The following is an 18194-nucleotide window of genomic DNA, read 5'->3' as shown; positions in this document are numbered from 1 at the left end:
ATGGATATTCCTATTTGTGTTGGACATTCCTAAATATAATTCCAAATTACATAATGTACAACATACTATGCTATGATAATTAATGATAAATAATAGATTTGAATATAACAATGATATTTATGTCAATATTAATTTTATTCACTAATTTCAGATACATAAATAGAAAGAAATCTTCAAAAATTAAATTGTTTTACTAAGACATGAAATACATATATATTAGAAGCTTTTTTATAATATAAGTAAAAAATGTTTTAAAATAAAAACCAGATGTTTTTTAAAAGTTAATGCGAAAAATACAAAAAAAAAATATTTATATCTATACAATATCTATATAATATCTTATATAATTATATAATATTATATATATATAATATTTATATTTAACAAATAATTGATTTCTGTTAATGCGGAAGGAGAAATAGCTGCTTCACGTAGGTAGAACGCACGTACATTAAATAAAGTTGACTTCACTAACGTATATAACGTATATAAGTTTAAGAAATATGTAATAATAACAGCATTTACACGTCAAACATAATTCTTATCTAGTTGCGCCTGCAAAAATTATAACAATAATATTGCTTAAATATAAAAATAATAATGACAAAAAGATATTTAACGATATAATATTAGAAAATTAAAAAATATTCGAATTTTTTCTTAATATAATTAATTCTTAATAATAATTAATAATTCATTCTTATAACTTTAATAATTGTATTTAGTATTGTTTCATTAAAATTTAAACAATATATAATATATATAATAAGAATAAAAATACAATATATCAAAACAAAATAATACAATGTATAATTACAATATATAAAAATACAAACAAATGCATAAAAATAAAATACATAGAATACATAGAAAAATTAAAATTGTTTAAAAATGTATTGAAATTAATTTCATAAAACAGAGACAGGGTGTGTAATCCCAAGTGTTGCAATAATTAAATTATAGAACATTTCTGTTCCATATTGATATGTATCCCTCATCTAACTTGTCGTTCTCGTTACTATCGTTAATGTTATTAAATCATTGGTTTGAAGCTGGTATACAATAAACGGATTTAACGTCCATTACTTTTGTAACGATAAGTGATACTTTCTAGATGAATTGTTCGTTAAAAGATATTACTTCTTTTTTATTAAAGGTTAAATTAAAAGAATATTTATTGGAAGTTGTACCTGAAGCATGTGTCATTAATCAATACTCGACATTTCAATGGCAAAATCATCTCTTCTATCTTTTTTATACTTTGGTGAGATATCTTTGCTATTCATTGATAGCATATTTCTATACCCTTCAGATTCTGGTGGAGTTGTACAGCAACAGATATAGAATACTCTGTTAAAAAACATAACAGTATTTGTGCATGTGTGATATGAATATATGTCACTACAGAATGTAATTAAATATAGAGAATTATTTTTTGTCACTGAACACCAATGCGTTGACGAGGAGATTAATATAGTCGATTGTACGTTAGACTATAGTTAAAGTAAAAGAAGAATTAGTGGAAATTGCCACTAACAATAAACAGTAAACTTTTTTAGAATTTGTCACACCGGTGTAGTACTCACAAATTTATTTATAATTATATGTAACGTACCTAATAATTTTATCGCGATTTACCGTTAATAATAAAGATAATAACGTTGATAATAAAGATAAATGAAAATATTATATCCAATTTATATTTCCATGTTATATGCACACAGAAAATACACACATATAAACACACATATATTATATTATAATTATGCATATTGACTTACCGTAAAAATAATGTCAATATCACGATAGCAATTAATAATCCTTTAACAGGCTTTGGTAAGGAACTTTTAATTTTTTCCTTCTGTTTACCGTATGGTCCAATATTACTCTTTGTAGTAGTCTGTGTGATTTTGGATTCTATATTACTTTCTGTATATGTACTGTTAGTCGGTAATATCTTATGTTCCGTTAGATTGTACGAATGTAGATATTCTGCTATTGTTGCTAACAAAATAATTATAACACATTAATTACATTTAAAATAGATTAAATCTGTGCAAAAGAAAAATTGTCAATGTAAAATTGAATTAATAATAAAATTATTATTCAGCTTAGTGTTACCGTTGATTTAATTTGATTGCAAATAAATTATTATTATATAATTTATGTATAAAAATACTTTAAGTATAAAATAAATTCTTTGTTACTGAACAGTTTGTTTCTTATAGGCAAAAATTTATAATATTATATTAATATAATTGTGTTAGCTATTAAATCTATTTAAATTAAAAGGAAATAAACAAACATTCGAATTTGTTGTTAACAAATATAAATTAATAACAACAAATAAATAGCGTAACGAATTAGTAATGAAGAATATGTAATTACATATACACATATATAAAGTCTAAAATATGTAAAATAAAATATAATATAAATAAAATAAAATATAAATAATATAGTCAATAAAGCTATTATTTATAATTATTATCTTACCATTGTACACCAAAATTAGGATGATAATTATCAGTACTTTCATCATTATGTGTGTATTATTATGTACGCTGATACAAATACCTTAGGAAAATATTTAATATCATCCTTTAAAACATTTAACAATACAAAGTTATATTATGGTTTTTTGTTTAATTTTAGCATTTGTATGATATTTTCAAATGCTAAAATCACATAATAAAATAGTATTTGTTTGATGACTCAAATTTAAGATTGAAGGTATTATATAATTTAGCGAATAAAATAAATATCAAACAAAACAAGTTTAGCGAAATAATTGAAATTTTAATGCCAAATAAATTAAAATGTGCGCAATAAATATATATAAAACCTAACATTTATTTAACTTTCTTTTATCTGACAAATTCATATTTTATGATAACAGTTTGCTCATCTTACCAAGTTGTGATCCACTCGACTCTGTGTCTTTCCTAACTGACTCAATAATAATAACTGTTACAGCTGTATGATCCTTCAAGTACTGGCTTATTTACTTGAGTTCTATTTTGCCTGAATTCTATTGGGTAATAATAGTTAAAAAAAAATTGTTTTCTCCAAAGAGAGGAAGGAAGAGAAGAGAAGACGGATTCTATCCACAAAGGTAGACAGACGGATATAAATAAACTGTACAACTACGGTACGCCGCGATAATTGTGTATATATTAAATATTTATAAAAATATGCGCCAATAAATATAATTATAAAAATTTACATCTTATCGATAATGGGTTAATAATACACCATAAAACACTTGTTTAAAATAATTTAAGTTTTTTCATAAAGCACAACATTTCAATAATATTATTAAAAATTAGTACAATTAAGTTCATGCGATTGTACAATTACAATACGACCAATACAAGTCAAATAGTACTTTAAAATAGAGTTTGCAATTGTATCGCGTACCATAATATATCAGCTATTATAGAACATATCATCATCGTCATCATCATCATCATTATCATCAACATCATCATAATTACCACAATTCACGCGAACGAAATCACAAATGGTAAAGCGTACAAACACAAATATGTATTTCTGTACATATAATGTGTATTCAGAGATGCACGGCTGTCTGCATTTGAGCGTGCATAGACAGGCATGCTTGATGAGAGCTGTTTAGCCACGCATAATTAAGATTCCGCTGATTGAAGAATAATGTAACTGAAAGAGAGATATGTCTACGTTCCACGATAAGACTGCGCCTCACTCCGTGTCCGTCAACTTTCGTTATCGTTATGTACCTTACTTATTGACTACGAATACACTTAAATACCGATGCGATCAGCATCGATTGGCGGAGAATTCATGTGACGTGCATCGAGTTGCAGCATTGCGTAGATATGATAAAATAATCGTAATGCGTATGCGTCTGTCATTCCTCCGTTCCCCAGCAGATACTTTACGAGAAGTGCCCCGGAAATCATATCGCTCCAGAAATCGTATCGAGTAACCGGATGTAGAGTCACTGATTAATCAAAATAAATATCCGTGAGCGGCGTGACGCAAGAAATTGCAATCGTATCGTAATTTGTGCAGCGCGATGAAATTCAACGATGAGAGGGATTGCTGGAAATCAATGACGCATCCGTCCTGGCATTCAGCGCTCACCAAGGATATTCACCCCATTATCATCAAGAAATCGAATTATTTCAAGCGTGCCAATAATGCAAAGGAAAGAAAAACACTTATGTAAGAGTTCGCTAACAAATTGAATTTTTCGCTCTAGGACAGTATATAAAACATTTGCACTAACAATAAGTTTTATACAGGTTTTACAGGTTTTACAGGTTTTTATACAGGTTTTGTTTTATAACACACAAAAGACAATTGCTTATTTATACGTAAAATTCTGAAGAATATAATAACGTTAAATATATTAATAAACATAATAATATAGTATACAAAAATAAATATCAACCAAAAATTATGATGTCCAAAATTATCTTTCTCAGATCAGATGCGTTTTCCTCGCGTACGATGATATTTCTATACCTCTTCATTTAATTACTTTAATTCATCAATCGCGAAATGGGACGTTTGCAGTTCGCGCCTTATGTGAGTGCAATCATAATTCGAATCGCTAATTAGAATTATACAATAACGATGATTTATCGACACGTTTGCGCCTCTACCAAGAAAATACGTGCTCAACCGCTCTTGCAAATAGTAGGTAAAGCTTGATTCACTATATTTGACCACGTGGTCAGCCACACGAAGGTTACGAAGTCCACGTGTCAATGCGCGATGCCCCACGTGTCTATGAGGAGGCAGCCAAGTATGGAGATGCGAGCGCGGTTAATGGCAAAGACTTAACACGTACATATATCATCACGTTTTACGCAAGCACCAGATATCTCTCTCGTGCGTGATGTGCGAGGCCGACTTAACGATACATATATGCTAAAAAAAAGAAAAATCTTGTATAAAATCTTGTATGAATCTTGTATGTCGTGAGTAAGGATCTTTTAATTATCGATCGTCCCGATTTTGTTAACCGACTCAAACATCGATCGATATTGTAAATTAATTCAATTCAAGTCGCGAATCTTTTGGACCAACTTATTTCTCATGGTCATTTCCGCAAATAAAATAAAGTTTTTATTAATCAATAAATGATACAAATGGGACATACTTAGTTGAAGCAATCAAAAGTTATTTTAAAAGATAGATAAGCTTTGATAAGCTATTTATATAATTACAGTCTCTTATAATCTTTTCACGAAAATTCTGTTATTGCTCCTTTCAGAATTTTGCGATACGTTTGAAGCATTATCGAACTTTAAGATGAGCCTGAGATAAAAAGCGATTTAATCGATTATCTCGCTTATCAATGATTACCGTGAAACAATTGACGAATTCTTCATATACATGTTTAAAAACTTTTTACCGCTGATATATGTAATAATAAATCAATGTTATACAATAACAACGTTAACAGCAATAAATCAAGGCCTCAACGATGAAGAGCACATCAGGTAAGAAATAACGCAATAGATAGGTGTACACTATTAAATGTTAATCGATTCGATTGACCGTGAACGATTTCTGCGCATCATAATGCAGAAATACCGATCTCCTGCTATTATAATTTATTTCATAATTTATATTCACCGGATATTGTGCGCAGACATCAAATATACATAAAATAAATCAACTCTCGCTCAGATGCCCGCTCTCTTGCAAATATACTTTTGATTTACAATATAAATGAGTCGTTATCTCGTTGTGTTTGTTTTGAGAAAAGAAATATGTGTTGAAGTTAAGTATCCGATTCTTTGATAAAGCCGTTCCTATACGGTGACGTTAAAAAACCATCTCTCGTTGATTATTACGAGTTTCTACGAATGACCGGGTTAATTCTACGAAATCAATATCGACCGATTCTTATCACAAAAATCATTGATAATTCTAAATAAATAGGATGTTTCTTACAAAATAATGCAACGTATATATGTCTAAAAAACCTTACGCGAATGCATATATTTGTCGGCGGAATAGTTGCTGAAACATTGTATGCGATTTCGAGTAGCAATTAAATTTTCTCGTTATCGAGATAGACGTCTCGAAATCCATTCAGCGAATGAATAATATTCGCCAGAACGATTCTCGTAATTTCTTCAAGCGCCACCCAACCGTTTCACATCGCCGATAAGCCGACACTCGGCCAATATCGGCCACGGCTAAGATTAAAGCTGTTATCGCCGATGTTATTCCGAATTAATCCTCGATGTAGAGTAGTGTCAATCGTGCGACCGTGTAAGAGCGGCTTTGTGCAACGAATCAATAGGTACATGATTGTTCGCACACGCCGATATTACATTTTCTAACGTCCCAATTTTCCTGACCTCCGTCATATCGAAGAGAACCGGTACCAGAAATACAATCGCCGGCGTCCGTATTCAATAGCTATTCTAAGACGCTAAAAGTACAGAAAACTGGTACGAGCTGAAGCTTTCTATCTACTATGTGCCTTATATAAGTACCTCCCGCCCTCTCTTTCTCTCTCGTAAAACTGGAAAACATCGAAATACACATTCGTATACAAACGAATACCGTATCATTTTAATTATGCAAATGGATAACTCGTCTGAATTAATGTAAAGATGAAAGAGCGAGCGCATCGACAGAAAAACGCCGGCCACGCTAATAAACATCAAAATTACGAGATGTTATTATTCAGAAAATCCCACCTCCTCGCAGGATCGCCCGCGGTTGGCGAGGAGATGACGCCGGTGATGATGATGTCGGTGGGTGGTCGGAGCGTATCGTACGTGGATCCAGTTTCGTCACCCGAATGTGTAGACATCGAAGATGTAGACGCGTGGCGTTCAGCAAACCTTGCGAAACCGAGGTCGATCCGTCTTGCGAACATTATCGCCGAACGGTCTCCGACAGTGACAAATCTTAGGACATCCCCCTGCGGTTATCACGCACGTTCACGCACACGTGTACGCGCCCGCGGGAACGATGTCCGACGACGTGTTACGGTCAATGTGATTGGTAAAAGCGGATTTTTACTTTTTGGCCCCTTTGTCAAACTACAAGCTTCTTCATGTTTCATCGCTGCTTTTAATCCAGCTTGACACATGCTTCGTGAATATCAACATGATACGCGTGTAAATGTAAATAGGATAAATAAAACCACTCGAGTAGAACGAATAAATAATATCCCCCTTTCGTGACACGTGTTATGTCATTATCTCGTATCGCTGAAAGATACTATTAACATGTCCAAATATACTTTCTCTTCAAGCAACGTTTATATTTAGCCAATCGCGCATTACTTCTAGGATTATTTACTGCTCGACTGTCTCATTAACGAGCAATCAACCGTTGCAGTAACCGCAAAGTTGATACAGACAAGAGCAAACTACAGTTTCCGATGTGGCTAAAACAAGATTTCTCGGAAACAACGACAATTTACAAAGCACAACGATTCGCCATAACTGCTCGCTGATTGCACCGGTGCAACGCGAGCGACAGTGGAATGCGTCGGGCAAATACGAGCGTAGACAAACACAAGGAGGCTACAACGAAGAGGCTGGAGAAAAGGAGTTCTTCACAGATATACAGCTCGACGCGACGCGGCCGCAGAACGCCCGGTTAAAAGTGTTTGCATAAGCGCACTGTCCGACTTCTTCGTGATAGTCGCCATCCGCTGGTACCAGAAGCATTGGCGAACTCCTCTCGCCGTTTTCGCGGAATCAGCCTCGCCTGCTATCAGCCAGGAATACGAAATCCAACACGCCGCGCATCGTCTACGAGAGCCACTCGAATCGCTTCGAAATATCGCGATATGCACGCCGATACGCAAACGTATCGGTAACACATCGTAACGTTATCTTTCAATCGTTGACGTTTGTGTAAAACGTACACGTCTCCTTTATCTCCCCCGTTCGCTAAAAAATGCTAAAATCTTTATCGATAATCTTTGAATTATAATCAATTCTGCAGATTCAATGATTTTCACGAATATTTTCCAGTTTGGAAATAGAAACGCTGCTAACTGTTATTTGACAAAAAAAAAGGCTAAATTGCATACTGGTTTATTCATACGTGGTTGTACCCAATGTGTACATAAAGTGCGGATTTAATTAGGCAGAACGTTTCTTGATCCATAAATTATTCACGAGCAATATCGGACTTCCGGCCGTCCCGCGGAGCGAGTCGAAAAATGTCTGAAGAAGCGATTCTGAGGTCACTGAGACCGAATAGCGCGAAAAACCGTAACGGCCATAAATAAACTATGGCTGTGCTATATAAAGGTACGCCTATATTTTCCTGTGGCAACTATACTTTCACGTGGCGTAATAGCAACGTGCAGACGCCTGTACACGCGCCTGCACCAGTCGCTCAAGCGCGGACCAGTCATCGGCTCCAGGCGACTTCCGGTGGCAGCGATCGACATTCCATTCTTTCATTCACGTGAAAAAAAATGCATTTGTATTTGCCGATGGCAGATAACTGGAACGTCGCGTACGCGCAATCATCCAATAACGGACTAATCCCGCAGCTATTTGATAAATACCCGACATCGCCCCGCCGCCCCTTCGGCGCTACATCGATAGGCGTTTCTTGCGTCGCGATGCTCGAGGTCTACGATGCCATCACGGAAAATTCAGGCTTTGTATATGTCGGAATTCTCTCTTCGTATTCAAAAAATAAAAGCTGCAACGTCACGAGGTGAATTTCATATCACTCGCGGATAACGCCGCGAGAAGGAAAAAAGAAAAACGGAAGACGATACTACAGATAATGTAGATATATATGAAGTTAAAGAGCGATATGGATAGAGTTATATAAATAATGGCACAATGAAAATATACAAACGCAAAATATCGAATAGCCTAATTAAGCAGTTTCGCACTTTTATTTAAACAAAGTTTTGTTTTTAGATATATGTTTTAAATGTATTTTGTAAAAAGTTTTTGCATTACTGTCAACGGGAAAAGAACATTCTATTGAAATCGATTATAAAATTTTTCAAGCTTAAATCAATAATACCGGAATATCTACGTTCCAGTTATCATAAATTACAATTAAGGATCGGTTTCGGCAAAACACGCTAGTCAAGATACATTTGCTCCTGTATTTTTGCCTCTCGCATCGCTTATGCATGCGAAGCTACTCTCTCCGGCGTCAGTTTACAAGACGTTCAATCATGTTTTCATCGCTCGCGCTTTATCACCAAGCGGCGCAGCACAGTATCAAGAAAATTCAATATTTGTGCGAGAGAGATCTCGCGGCGTTTTGCGAGTTGGCTAGACGAGGATTACGCGGGATCCTCGCGTTCGTCGTCGCTGGAAAGCGGCGCCCTTACGCGCGTCTATATTTGCACGCTGCAGCCAGACATGTGACTACCACCTCGTGGACGTATGGAAACGTTGCTGCTATCGTCTGTCCGTACGATCGTTAATCACGATGAAGTAGCGTGGCTTTCGGCTACATTCTTGTTCTGCAACGTCGTCTCATTATGCGCGCACGAGGAGCAACATCCCCAACGGTAGATTAAAGGCCGCGCGCGTCCGCGGCGATGATTGCCCGCTCATCCGTACCATCGCAATTGGGATTAACACCGAGCACGACACGGATAAAGCAAGATATTAACGTCGGTCGGCGATAACGATCGTCGTCGCTACATTGACGGCGATCCAGCCGAGCGCAGAAAAAGCGGCCAAAAAACAACGGGGTGGAGCAAGGGAGATCGATCGATCTGACGGGTCCGACGGTCGCTCGCTTGCTCTCGCAAAGGTGGCCGCATTCTCGGCGCTTGGCGCCGCATGCCCGTCGCACCGAGTCCGGTAAACATGGACGAGAGTCAATAAGTCATAAAATCCAACACCTAGGCATCAGCCATTCGCGTATCTGCGCTTCGCCGCGAGCCTCGCGGATCGATTCTAGTTACTCGGGAGAGCGTATCTGTGTATCTACGTGCGGGCAAAGAGTCGCTCCCTCTCTCTCTCTCCTGTCTGTTTCTATCTCGCAGACGGATGTACTGTACTGGCCGGTTAAGTGTGGTATGCGATTAATCGACGTTAAATTCCCGGAACACTTGAAATTATTTTTTGCGGAGTTTGAAGGTGATGGCGCATCGATGGAGAAATGTAACAATAAGTACGTAGCGATATAAGGCAGCTAGAGTGTAAGAATGTATACTATAGTAGCAGATTCTAATAGCAAAAGTTGTATCCTTATAAAGGTTTAAGTTACATATATAAATCATATTTTTTATTAATTTTACACTCATATTGATATTAATAATTACGTGAAACGTGTGCCGCTACGTTGTCGCTTCCTCCAACGAATAATAGATAGAACATGACAGAACATATAGATATAAAGTTCTGAATTGATATAGCTTTGTATGACTGGGCCTTTTCACTGCTCTGTGTGCATATAAATATGTAACTGGAAAGTATGTTTTTTTTAGATATTTTTTAGATATTATATATTATATTTTCATATTATGTGTTTTTTATTTATATATATACTTTGCGTTTTCAAATATAAAGACAAAATTATGACCATTTTTATAAATGGGAATTATTCGTGAAAACTTTAATCTTTCGCAGAAAGTGGTAGTCATAATGCTTAATATCTGGGAAAAGAAGTCTGTACAATGGAAGCCACACGCAAATCAAATACACGAAATTGGCTCATATCTTGCCCCAGAGAAATATTTGGCTTTCTTTTCATCCTGTATATTATTTCAGCTAAGTCCTCTTGAAACGAAGGCACTTGAAGAAAAAAGAGCAAACTCATGCTTCACCTGGTGTGCCCTACCTGTCTTCTCATAAAAAAATTCCCAAGTTCTTTCAAAAAATTATCGGTATGTCTATGTGGAATCTCGATAGTGACACGCAACGCAAATATTTTCTTCAGACAAGTATCGCATTAAATACATCCATATCAAAATTGATCTACGCGGCAACAATGCTAATCTCGTCCAAAAATATCAAACGCTAAATTCGTCTCAATGAATTACTATGATCGTATCGTTCAAGTCGCAAAGCAAAAACATCCGGATCAGAGCTCCCTCCGCATCGTCGTGACAGTATAGCAAATTCTTTTAGATCAATATCGGATATGAGTACAGAGACGACTCCGAAAAGGCAGAAGCGCGTAGATGAGGACGAGATGATGAACGCATCTCGACGAAATAATTCGGTCATCCTAAAGGCGAGTAGTCTTCTGTCCTATCGGTAAAACGTTAATCCTCCCTCGCGTACGCGAGCGTATCGGAATGACGTTCTTGCGAAGGAAAATCGGCGTTGCCGATGGGAGCGATCGCACGGAGAGCACGAGGGAACGAAAGGAGGGAGAGGACGCGAGTTATAAAATTCGTCGAATGTGGAGTACATGAGCCGTGTCGGGGGATGAACAACACATTAGTCAAAGGCAGTTTACGTGGTCGACGAGTGCGCGGCGGCGAGCGAGACGCGCTGGTATTTGTGAGCTGTCTACCAATTTGTTTCACCGTTTGACAAATGCATTCGGGGCCAGGACGGGCAAGTAGTTCGGCAAACTCGTCTGACGGAACGAAACGGCGCGCTCGCGGGGAAAAGCGGGGAAAAATAAAGTGAAACGAGCGAGCGGGTATACGGTCGACATGTCGGTGACGACGGCTCGGGGGTGTAGGTTTCCCGCTGCCTGTGTAACTGCCGCCAGCGCTTTGGTAGCGGCACAACCGTTCTCTCTGCTGGTATTTGTACCCTTGCGCGGCGTCGTTCGTGACGAGGCCACGTTCGCCGGCACGGTGGTGGTGCTCGGTGGTGGCGGAGAATACCGTCGAAAGAGGAACCCGCTCGTGTTGGTCGGAGACGTCGGCAGGGATTGGTGGTGGTAGTAGTAGTAGTGTTGGTAGCACGGAGGGAGGTTTTGGAGAGGGTTGACCGAGAGGATGGCGGGCCGCCGCCCTGATTTGGGTTACTAAACTGTAAACAAATTCTAACTTTTTGTTCCATCGATTATCGATCGGCAGCGTCCCAGGGTGCAGGGACCTCGACGCGGCACACCGACGGCGCGGCCGCGCGCGATGTACACATCGCCGCCGTGAATAATACGATCGGCGACGCTCCCTCTAACGGGTGTTCTTTCCAGGAGTTGCCAGTGTCCTATCACGGGAAAACCCGGTTTGCAGGGAGTCCAGGGGCGAGCGACCCTAAGGGCGACGCGTCACTGGATCACATCCAGTCAAGACGTCGACTTCGCAGAGGTTTTACTCACGCGCGCGCGCGCGCGAATATCGTCCGATATTTTCGGATAACCATTTTCCGCGGTTCTTCGCTCGGACAAGCACGTTGCGCAATATTCGAAAAGGGTAGTTTTACAGCAGCGCTCGTATCGACACTCTTCATGACAGTTGATGCACGAGAGGATTCACCTTCGACCCGTCGCCAGCCTCCCGTCTTTCATTTCCTGACTGTTTTTTCTTTCTCTAGACTTTCACGATACACGAGACAAGAAAGATGGAGGAAGAAAGAGAATCAAGATGAGAAGTATCGGTTTATGCTTTTCTGAAGTAGAATTCTGGACTGCACTTTACGTACAATACACTTGGGACTTGCTTTGCTTATACAACAGCAGCATGTACGTAAAATAAAATTGAATTAAATACAAGAAAAGTGAAAATAAAAGTTTCCAAATTTCCAATAGTTTAATAAATAATAAAATATTATTCTAAGCAACTAATTAAACTGAATAATTACCTTTCTAAAATTTCACTGATGATATTAGAATTTTGTCTATCATGTTATGAAATTTTACATAATTTATCTTATATAGCTAATCTTTTTATAAAATAATGTATATCGTCACTTACACGAATCGCATTATAAGGGCATGTAATCTCGTCGCAAAATCGCTATTTACGATCTTTACACAGCAATATCGAAGTATCGGAAGTATCGAAGAATTGCGTTTCCGTATTGCTTAGTTTCTGATAATCGTTTTTATATTCTTCGAGTTTCCTTCGCTCATGTCTTCAAAACATTTTAACGACTCCGTACCGTTGACCCTTTAATACGAACGACATGTACGATCCTTGCTGGGCATTTCATATAGGATTCCTGTTACGACATTTTTCTTGTCGTGCCCAAGTAAACGTGCCATAGTCGTAAAGACCCAGCCGTTAGCATTTCGACTGTTTTGGCTGGATTGTCCGAAGTCCGTTCTCTTTTTCTCCTCCTTCTCTTCACTCCATTCCCATCGCACTCGTGCCCTTCTCTTTCTACGAGCTTGGTTCTCGAGGTGCTCTTCAGCGTCAGCGTGCCTTCTGACGAATCGCCAACGCAGCGAGGTAACATGGAATTCTTTGGAAGGAAACTTTTGTCGTACGTAGAATGGACAGCGATTCAAACTTTGAAATTTTCCAATTCTAGTTCAGAAACGTGAGAGAACAATCATTTTTTCCATCGCAATTGAAAACATATTGTACAAAAGAATATAACCATATACGAAAGGATAAACTATTGGAAAAATTCTTTTAAACAAAATATTTCTAACATTCATATAATTATATATAAGTAAATGTAATATTACATTTGAAAAGGAAACGTATGTACGCCTACTCCATCATGTATACATAATATGCATCTTTTTCTTACTATTCGCCAACTTTCATTTTAACGGTTTTCTCACGACACATTAACGAAGCACAGAGAAGAACAGAAATCAATAAGCAGAAATTTTTGTCAGAAGCGAAAGGAACGGCCATTCATCGATGACACGCGGGCACAGAACAAACGTGCCGTGGCGCTCGTTTGCGATAAATATAAAAATGCAAATGCGAGCGGCGAGAGGGTGAAGAGAGGCGAGGGATGAGAGGCCGCGATCGTAAACCGGCGCGACGCCAGCGGAGACGCGCGCGTGAATCGTTCTCCGGAGCATAATACGAGCAGCAACGTAGGAAGGCAGGCGTATGATATTGGCTCGATGAATTTCGATATCGTATCGCTCGCGTTTGCTAAAAATCACTGTCTATTAATGTACATCGGAGCGATCTGGCTAGACAGTTTCTCTTGTTTGGAGCATCTTCTTATGGCATCTTCAATTTGATGGCGTCGCAAACCAGATTGAAAGAACGATTGGTGGATATAAAATCGTCTCTCAATCAATCGAGACGATTATCTGGAGAATATCTATTCTTTGTATCGATTATGCCATATTACTAGAACCGCCAGATAAGATCCCGCATTATCATTAAAAAATACAAGAAACGTGCAATGTACTTTTCCCGACGAAGTAAAATTGTAGCTTACTGTAATTTAATCGGCTGCTATTTCACGATACCGATGGTGCCGTGAAAAAGATGATATTATTAAAATAAATCCGGATATTTAGGAAACCTGTTTGCTCACAACAATTCTCACGGTCTTGCTACTGTTATCGGTCTGCTGATGTCCGAGCATACGTTTTCGAGTCTCTCGTCAATGCTTGGCTTAAGAAAAACGTAGAACATGGAATGGAATCTACCGCTACCGCGTAATCGAAGCTGAAACCGGCTTGGACAAGGAGAACGTGCCACCGTGGGGAGACCTCACGCCGAGAGAAGCTCGGTGTGTCTTAATCGTGCGGACGAAGGCGTGATATCAGGTTCGCAATTTGTCCCGACTAGGATAAATCAGTCAGAGATACGATACCACTTGAAATGAGGCGTAATTACGAAATCTTGCTAAACGAATGACTTGCTAATGAGCAATTACGCACCGAACCGTTTTCAGATATCAAGAATCCTTACCGATCGATTCTTCATTCACCCGACTTGTCAGATCATGCTAAATTATTTACAAAATGGATGAGCTACGGCATAAAACTACGAATCATTGATGTTTTCGGCGATGTTTCATAACGTTTACATTTATCATGTTATATTATAACTATCACTGCTGCGCAGTAAATCACAGTACATTCAGGTAGTCTCAAGTAAGTCTCCAGCACAAGAATCATAGAAGATCGAGCGGAAAGAAGAAGTGGAGCTGTCTTCGTCGCTCGTTGCATCCTTCGACACAGCGTGAGACGTATTGTGATGCGTTCGTGGCCTCAGCGTTCACTTTCGCCCTCTTTGAAGATTGAGCCGTTCTCGCAACCCGAGGATCGATGTACCCGCTCCTCCCTGCTGTCCCCCTCGACGGGACAATGTCTAAATAACTATTCAAATGAGGCCCACGATCGTGAAGCTCTGACGTTTGTTTTCTATTCGGCTTATATCAGAGCGTGACGGTCCGTCGTCATGGGTCGCACAACTCGGATTAATGTTTGCTCATCTCTTCCAAATGGTACGTGAGCAGACGCGGGCAGAAGGCAGACTGGCAGAGTCGTGTGCACGCCGCTCTTTTCGCTCGCTATTGTGCGTAACACACGGAAATCCGCTCGACCACCGCGCCGATGCGTCGAAACGCACGCGAGTTAACACAAAGCGACATGCTTAGGTCTCCTGTCAAGGCTCCATGAAACGGATAAATAAAAGGCTTCTCGGAAAGAAGAGTTACAAATCATTCCTTGTGTTCAACAAAATCGATAAATAAGATTACTTATTTACTAAAAATAAAAATGTTTATGAAATATAGCTGTGCATATTGCGATTGCTATTGTAATTATTTCAGAAAAATACAATTATTTCAGACATTATCTGGCATAGCATTTGTAAGTTTTGATCAGCACATAATTTTATCAACCAAAGTGTTTCTAGTAGAACAGTATTATGAAATGACTAACACATATAATCTTCTAACAATGGAAATAACATGTACAACCTTTCTTTCTTATTATTCATTGCAGTCTTTTTCAAGTCGTGATGGTTCGCGAATAAATATAATACATATACGCAGCGGCATACCGCATGTGATTCTAACAGCGATCTCATGGAGCAATGTCTATTAATACTAAACTTCTAACAAATAATCATTGTTACGCTTGTCAAAGATTCAGGAGCCGTACAATAAAACCGGAATGGAGTACACCGCAGGCATGGGAGAGAAGAGATTTCGTCCTAAGCTGATTAACTCGACCGCCGTTTAGCAGCCGGTGATTGAAACTACGAGGACGCTATGTCGACATAAAGGGCCGACCCTTTGGCGAGACCAGTTTGCTCAGCTGCGCGAACTCGCGTAGCCTAATCGCTCCGTTTAACCGTTTACATATAATACCGTTAAATACTTGTTGCAGGGAATATATAGATACAACATTCGAACCCATGTTTTTACCGATTTCATTTTCATTTTATAAACTATAATGACGAAATCCACGCTATTATATTTGCAAGCTCAAACGACTGCAACTAAACTATAGCGTGGGACGAGCGAGGAACAAAGCGCGCGTGCTCGTTAATTCGCGTCATTTTTTTCGCAGGTAGTCGCGATGGAGATGAAATTAGGGGAAAGTGTGCACTTCTTACGAAACGCTTCCGAATAATGTTACGAGGTGAGTCGAGCGACGATGACGGCGCGGTACGATGTTGCATAACCAAATCGCCGAATGCTTCTAGCGCGCCGTCGAGGTCGTTCACATCCAGTGTAGTCCGCAACATTCTCTGAGTGCTCCGAGGCTTCTTGCCGTGGATAAGTGCATCATTAAATTATCGCACGAATCCGTTTCAGTAATAACCTTGACGATAATTGAGGATACCGACGGAAAAGAGCCATCTCCACGGTATACTTTTAAAGGAGATTGCTCTCCAGTAGAATCCGTGCACGTGACTTTATAAATTGCCCCCCTGTTAAGCGATCCTTTCAATAAACAAATAAATTTCTACTGAGCCTAAGGCTACGTCTTGCTCGCATTGCGAGCATAAAACTGTTTAAAACAGACGTCTCCGAGTCTTTCAATCGTCAAAGATAGAATGTAAGTCCCGTTAGGCATGTGCAATCACATGCGGCGTTATGTCTCGAGAGATTCAGCAGTAGTGGCTGAGAAACTTAAGGACAGGATGTTGCACACCCGACCGCCCATTAAACTGAGGAACGCGTTCCTTTTCACGTAAAATAACTCAGGTGACGGCCACCGTCGGGTAGCCAGAGGTCGGAGAAACAATCGGACTCTCTAGATGAGGCCCGTTGCTGGAGTAGCTGCTCTACGAGGAATCGCTGTTACCTCGCTAACGAGGGGCCGGCACCGATTTATGCGTCGGGGCGGCCTGCGAGAGATAGACGAACGTTCGTCCGTTCACGTTCAACAGAAGAGACGAACATTTTCGAATCCGCTCCGTAAAAAACCGTGTGACACGAGGGGCGAAACCCTAAGGGGGCTGTAGTGCGCGGACGAGGCGGCTCCGCACACCTATGCCAGCGCGTCGTAATTAAATGAGAATCTCGTCCTATTATCGCGTCCCGATGATCTTCTTCCACCCCATTTAGCTGAAAATAAATACCGCGCCGGAGAACGGTAATTACTCCTTGCTAAAATCCGCGAACGCCCCCTCGTGCCTTGTGGCTACGAAAATATCACTTTTGTCGGAGCTGGAGGAGGGGGAGGGTGTCGAAAGATATTAGCGGGCGTGTATGCCGCCCCTTTCTACGTTCCCTAATGTACGCGGCGAGCTGCGAAAGGCGACGAATATAAAACCTGCCGGTCGTGCCGCAGGTTTGTTCCCCGTTCCCCGCCATGACGCAGCTAATGGCCGGCACGGTTTTGCAAAGTGAAAGAAGCGGCGATGCGGCCGAAATCGTCGAACGTCAGTCTGTGTAAATTGGCTAATTTAGACGCGGGGCCAGACGGGTCGCCGTTTCTTAGAGGCGACGATCGCCGGGAACGAGCGGACCCATGACGAGACACGGGGGTTGCGTTTGGCTCGTTAGGCTACTGTGAGAAAAGGGTCCCGCGTCAGCGTCTCCTCGGAGCGAAACGGTCGCGCCGGGGCGATCTAAAAGTAAGCGACGTAGAAACATGGCACACAGAGCGGACACGGAACGGCAATATATCGCCGTGCGTGAAATCGGCGACATGAAACGCGCGCGTCATTCGAAAGAGTGTGCATACACGCCGTGATATCATAATACATTACCCCGGAAGTGGCACAAGTTGCGAAACGTACGGTGTTTTCCCTCCGTAAGACGCCGGGAACAAGATTTTTGAATTTCGCAACGTGCGGACCAGACTCTGCCGCGACTCATCGAAAAATGTAACAAGCAAAGGATAACGTCAGAGCGTAGCACGTTGTGTGTATGTATGTAAGCGTA

The 18194-nt window shown here is 39.6% G+C and overlaps 2 protein-coding genes across 3 annotated transcripts in view; both read right to left on the bottom strand.

Annotated features, from left to right (window-relative positions):
• Positions 1 to 18194, bottom strand: part of LOC105281715 (fibroblast growth factor 18) — a 114122-nt gene that overhangs the window by 67646 nt on the left and 28282 nt on the right. The gene's annotated exons all lie outside the window — the stretch shown is intronic.
• On the bottom strand, positions 327 to 2759 carry LOC105281714. 2 transcript variants are annotated; one of them, XM_026975394.1, is made up of 4 exons: positions 2497 to 2759; positions 1782 to 2004; positions 1191 to 1350; positions 327 to 555 (listed from the first exon to the last, which is right to left on the bottom strand). In XM_026975394.1, the coding sequence occupies exons 1-3, from the start codon at positions 2540 to 2542 to the stop codon at positions 1206 to 1208; spliced, it is 414 nt and encodes a 137-aa protein (XP_026831195.1). In that variant the 5' UTR covers positions 2543 to 2759; the 3' UTR covers positions 327 to 555; positions 1191 to 1205. The 2 variants fall into 2 exon arrangements, with proteins under 2 accessions (XP_026831195.1, XP_019887960.1); XM_020032401.2 differs by lacking the exon at positions 327 to 555 and adding an exon at positions 872 to 1110.

This window comes from Ooceraea biroi, chromosome 2, assembly GCF_003672135.1.
Source record: "Ooceraea biroi isolate clonal line C1 chromosome 2, Obir_v5.4, whole genome shotgun sequence".
NCBI classification, from domain to species: Eukaryota; Metazoa; Arthropoda; class Insecta; order Hymenoptera; family Formicidae; genus Ooceraea; species Ooceraea biroi.
Note: the sequence above shows the minus strand (reverse complement) of the source record. Positions and strands in the feature narration are given on the sequence as shown.

What these genes read in the sequence shown, in the direction of transcription:
- LOC105281714 (XM_026975394.1), bottom strand. Translation starts at nt 2,542, where the DNA reads ATGATGAAAGTACTGATAATTATCATCCTAATTTTGGTGTACAATG. An exon ending in CCTAATTTTGGTGTACAATG is followed by an intron (nt 2,005 to 2,496) that starts GTAAGATAATAA and finishes TTATTTTGTTAG; the next exon opens with CAACAATAGCAGAATATCTA. An exon ending in ATATTGACATTATTTTTACG is followed by an intron (nt 1,351 to 1,781) that starts GTAAGTCAATAT and finishes GTTTTTTAACAG; the next exon opens with AGTATTCTATATCTGTTGCT.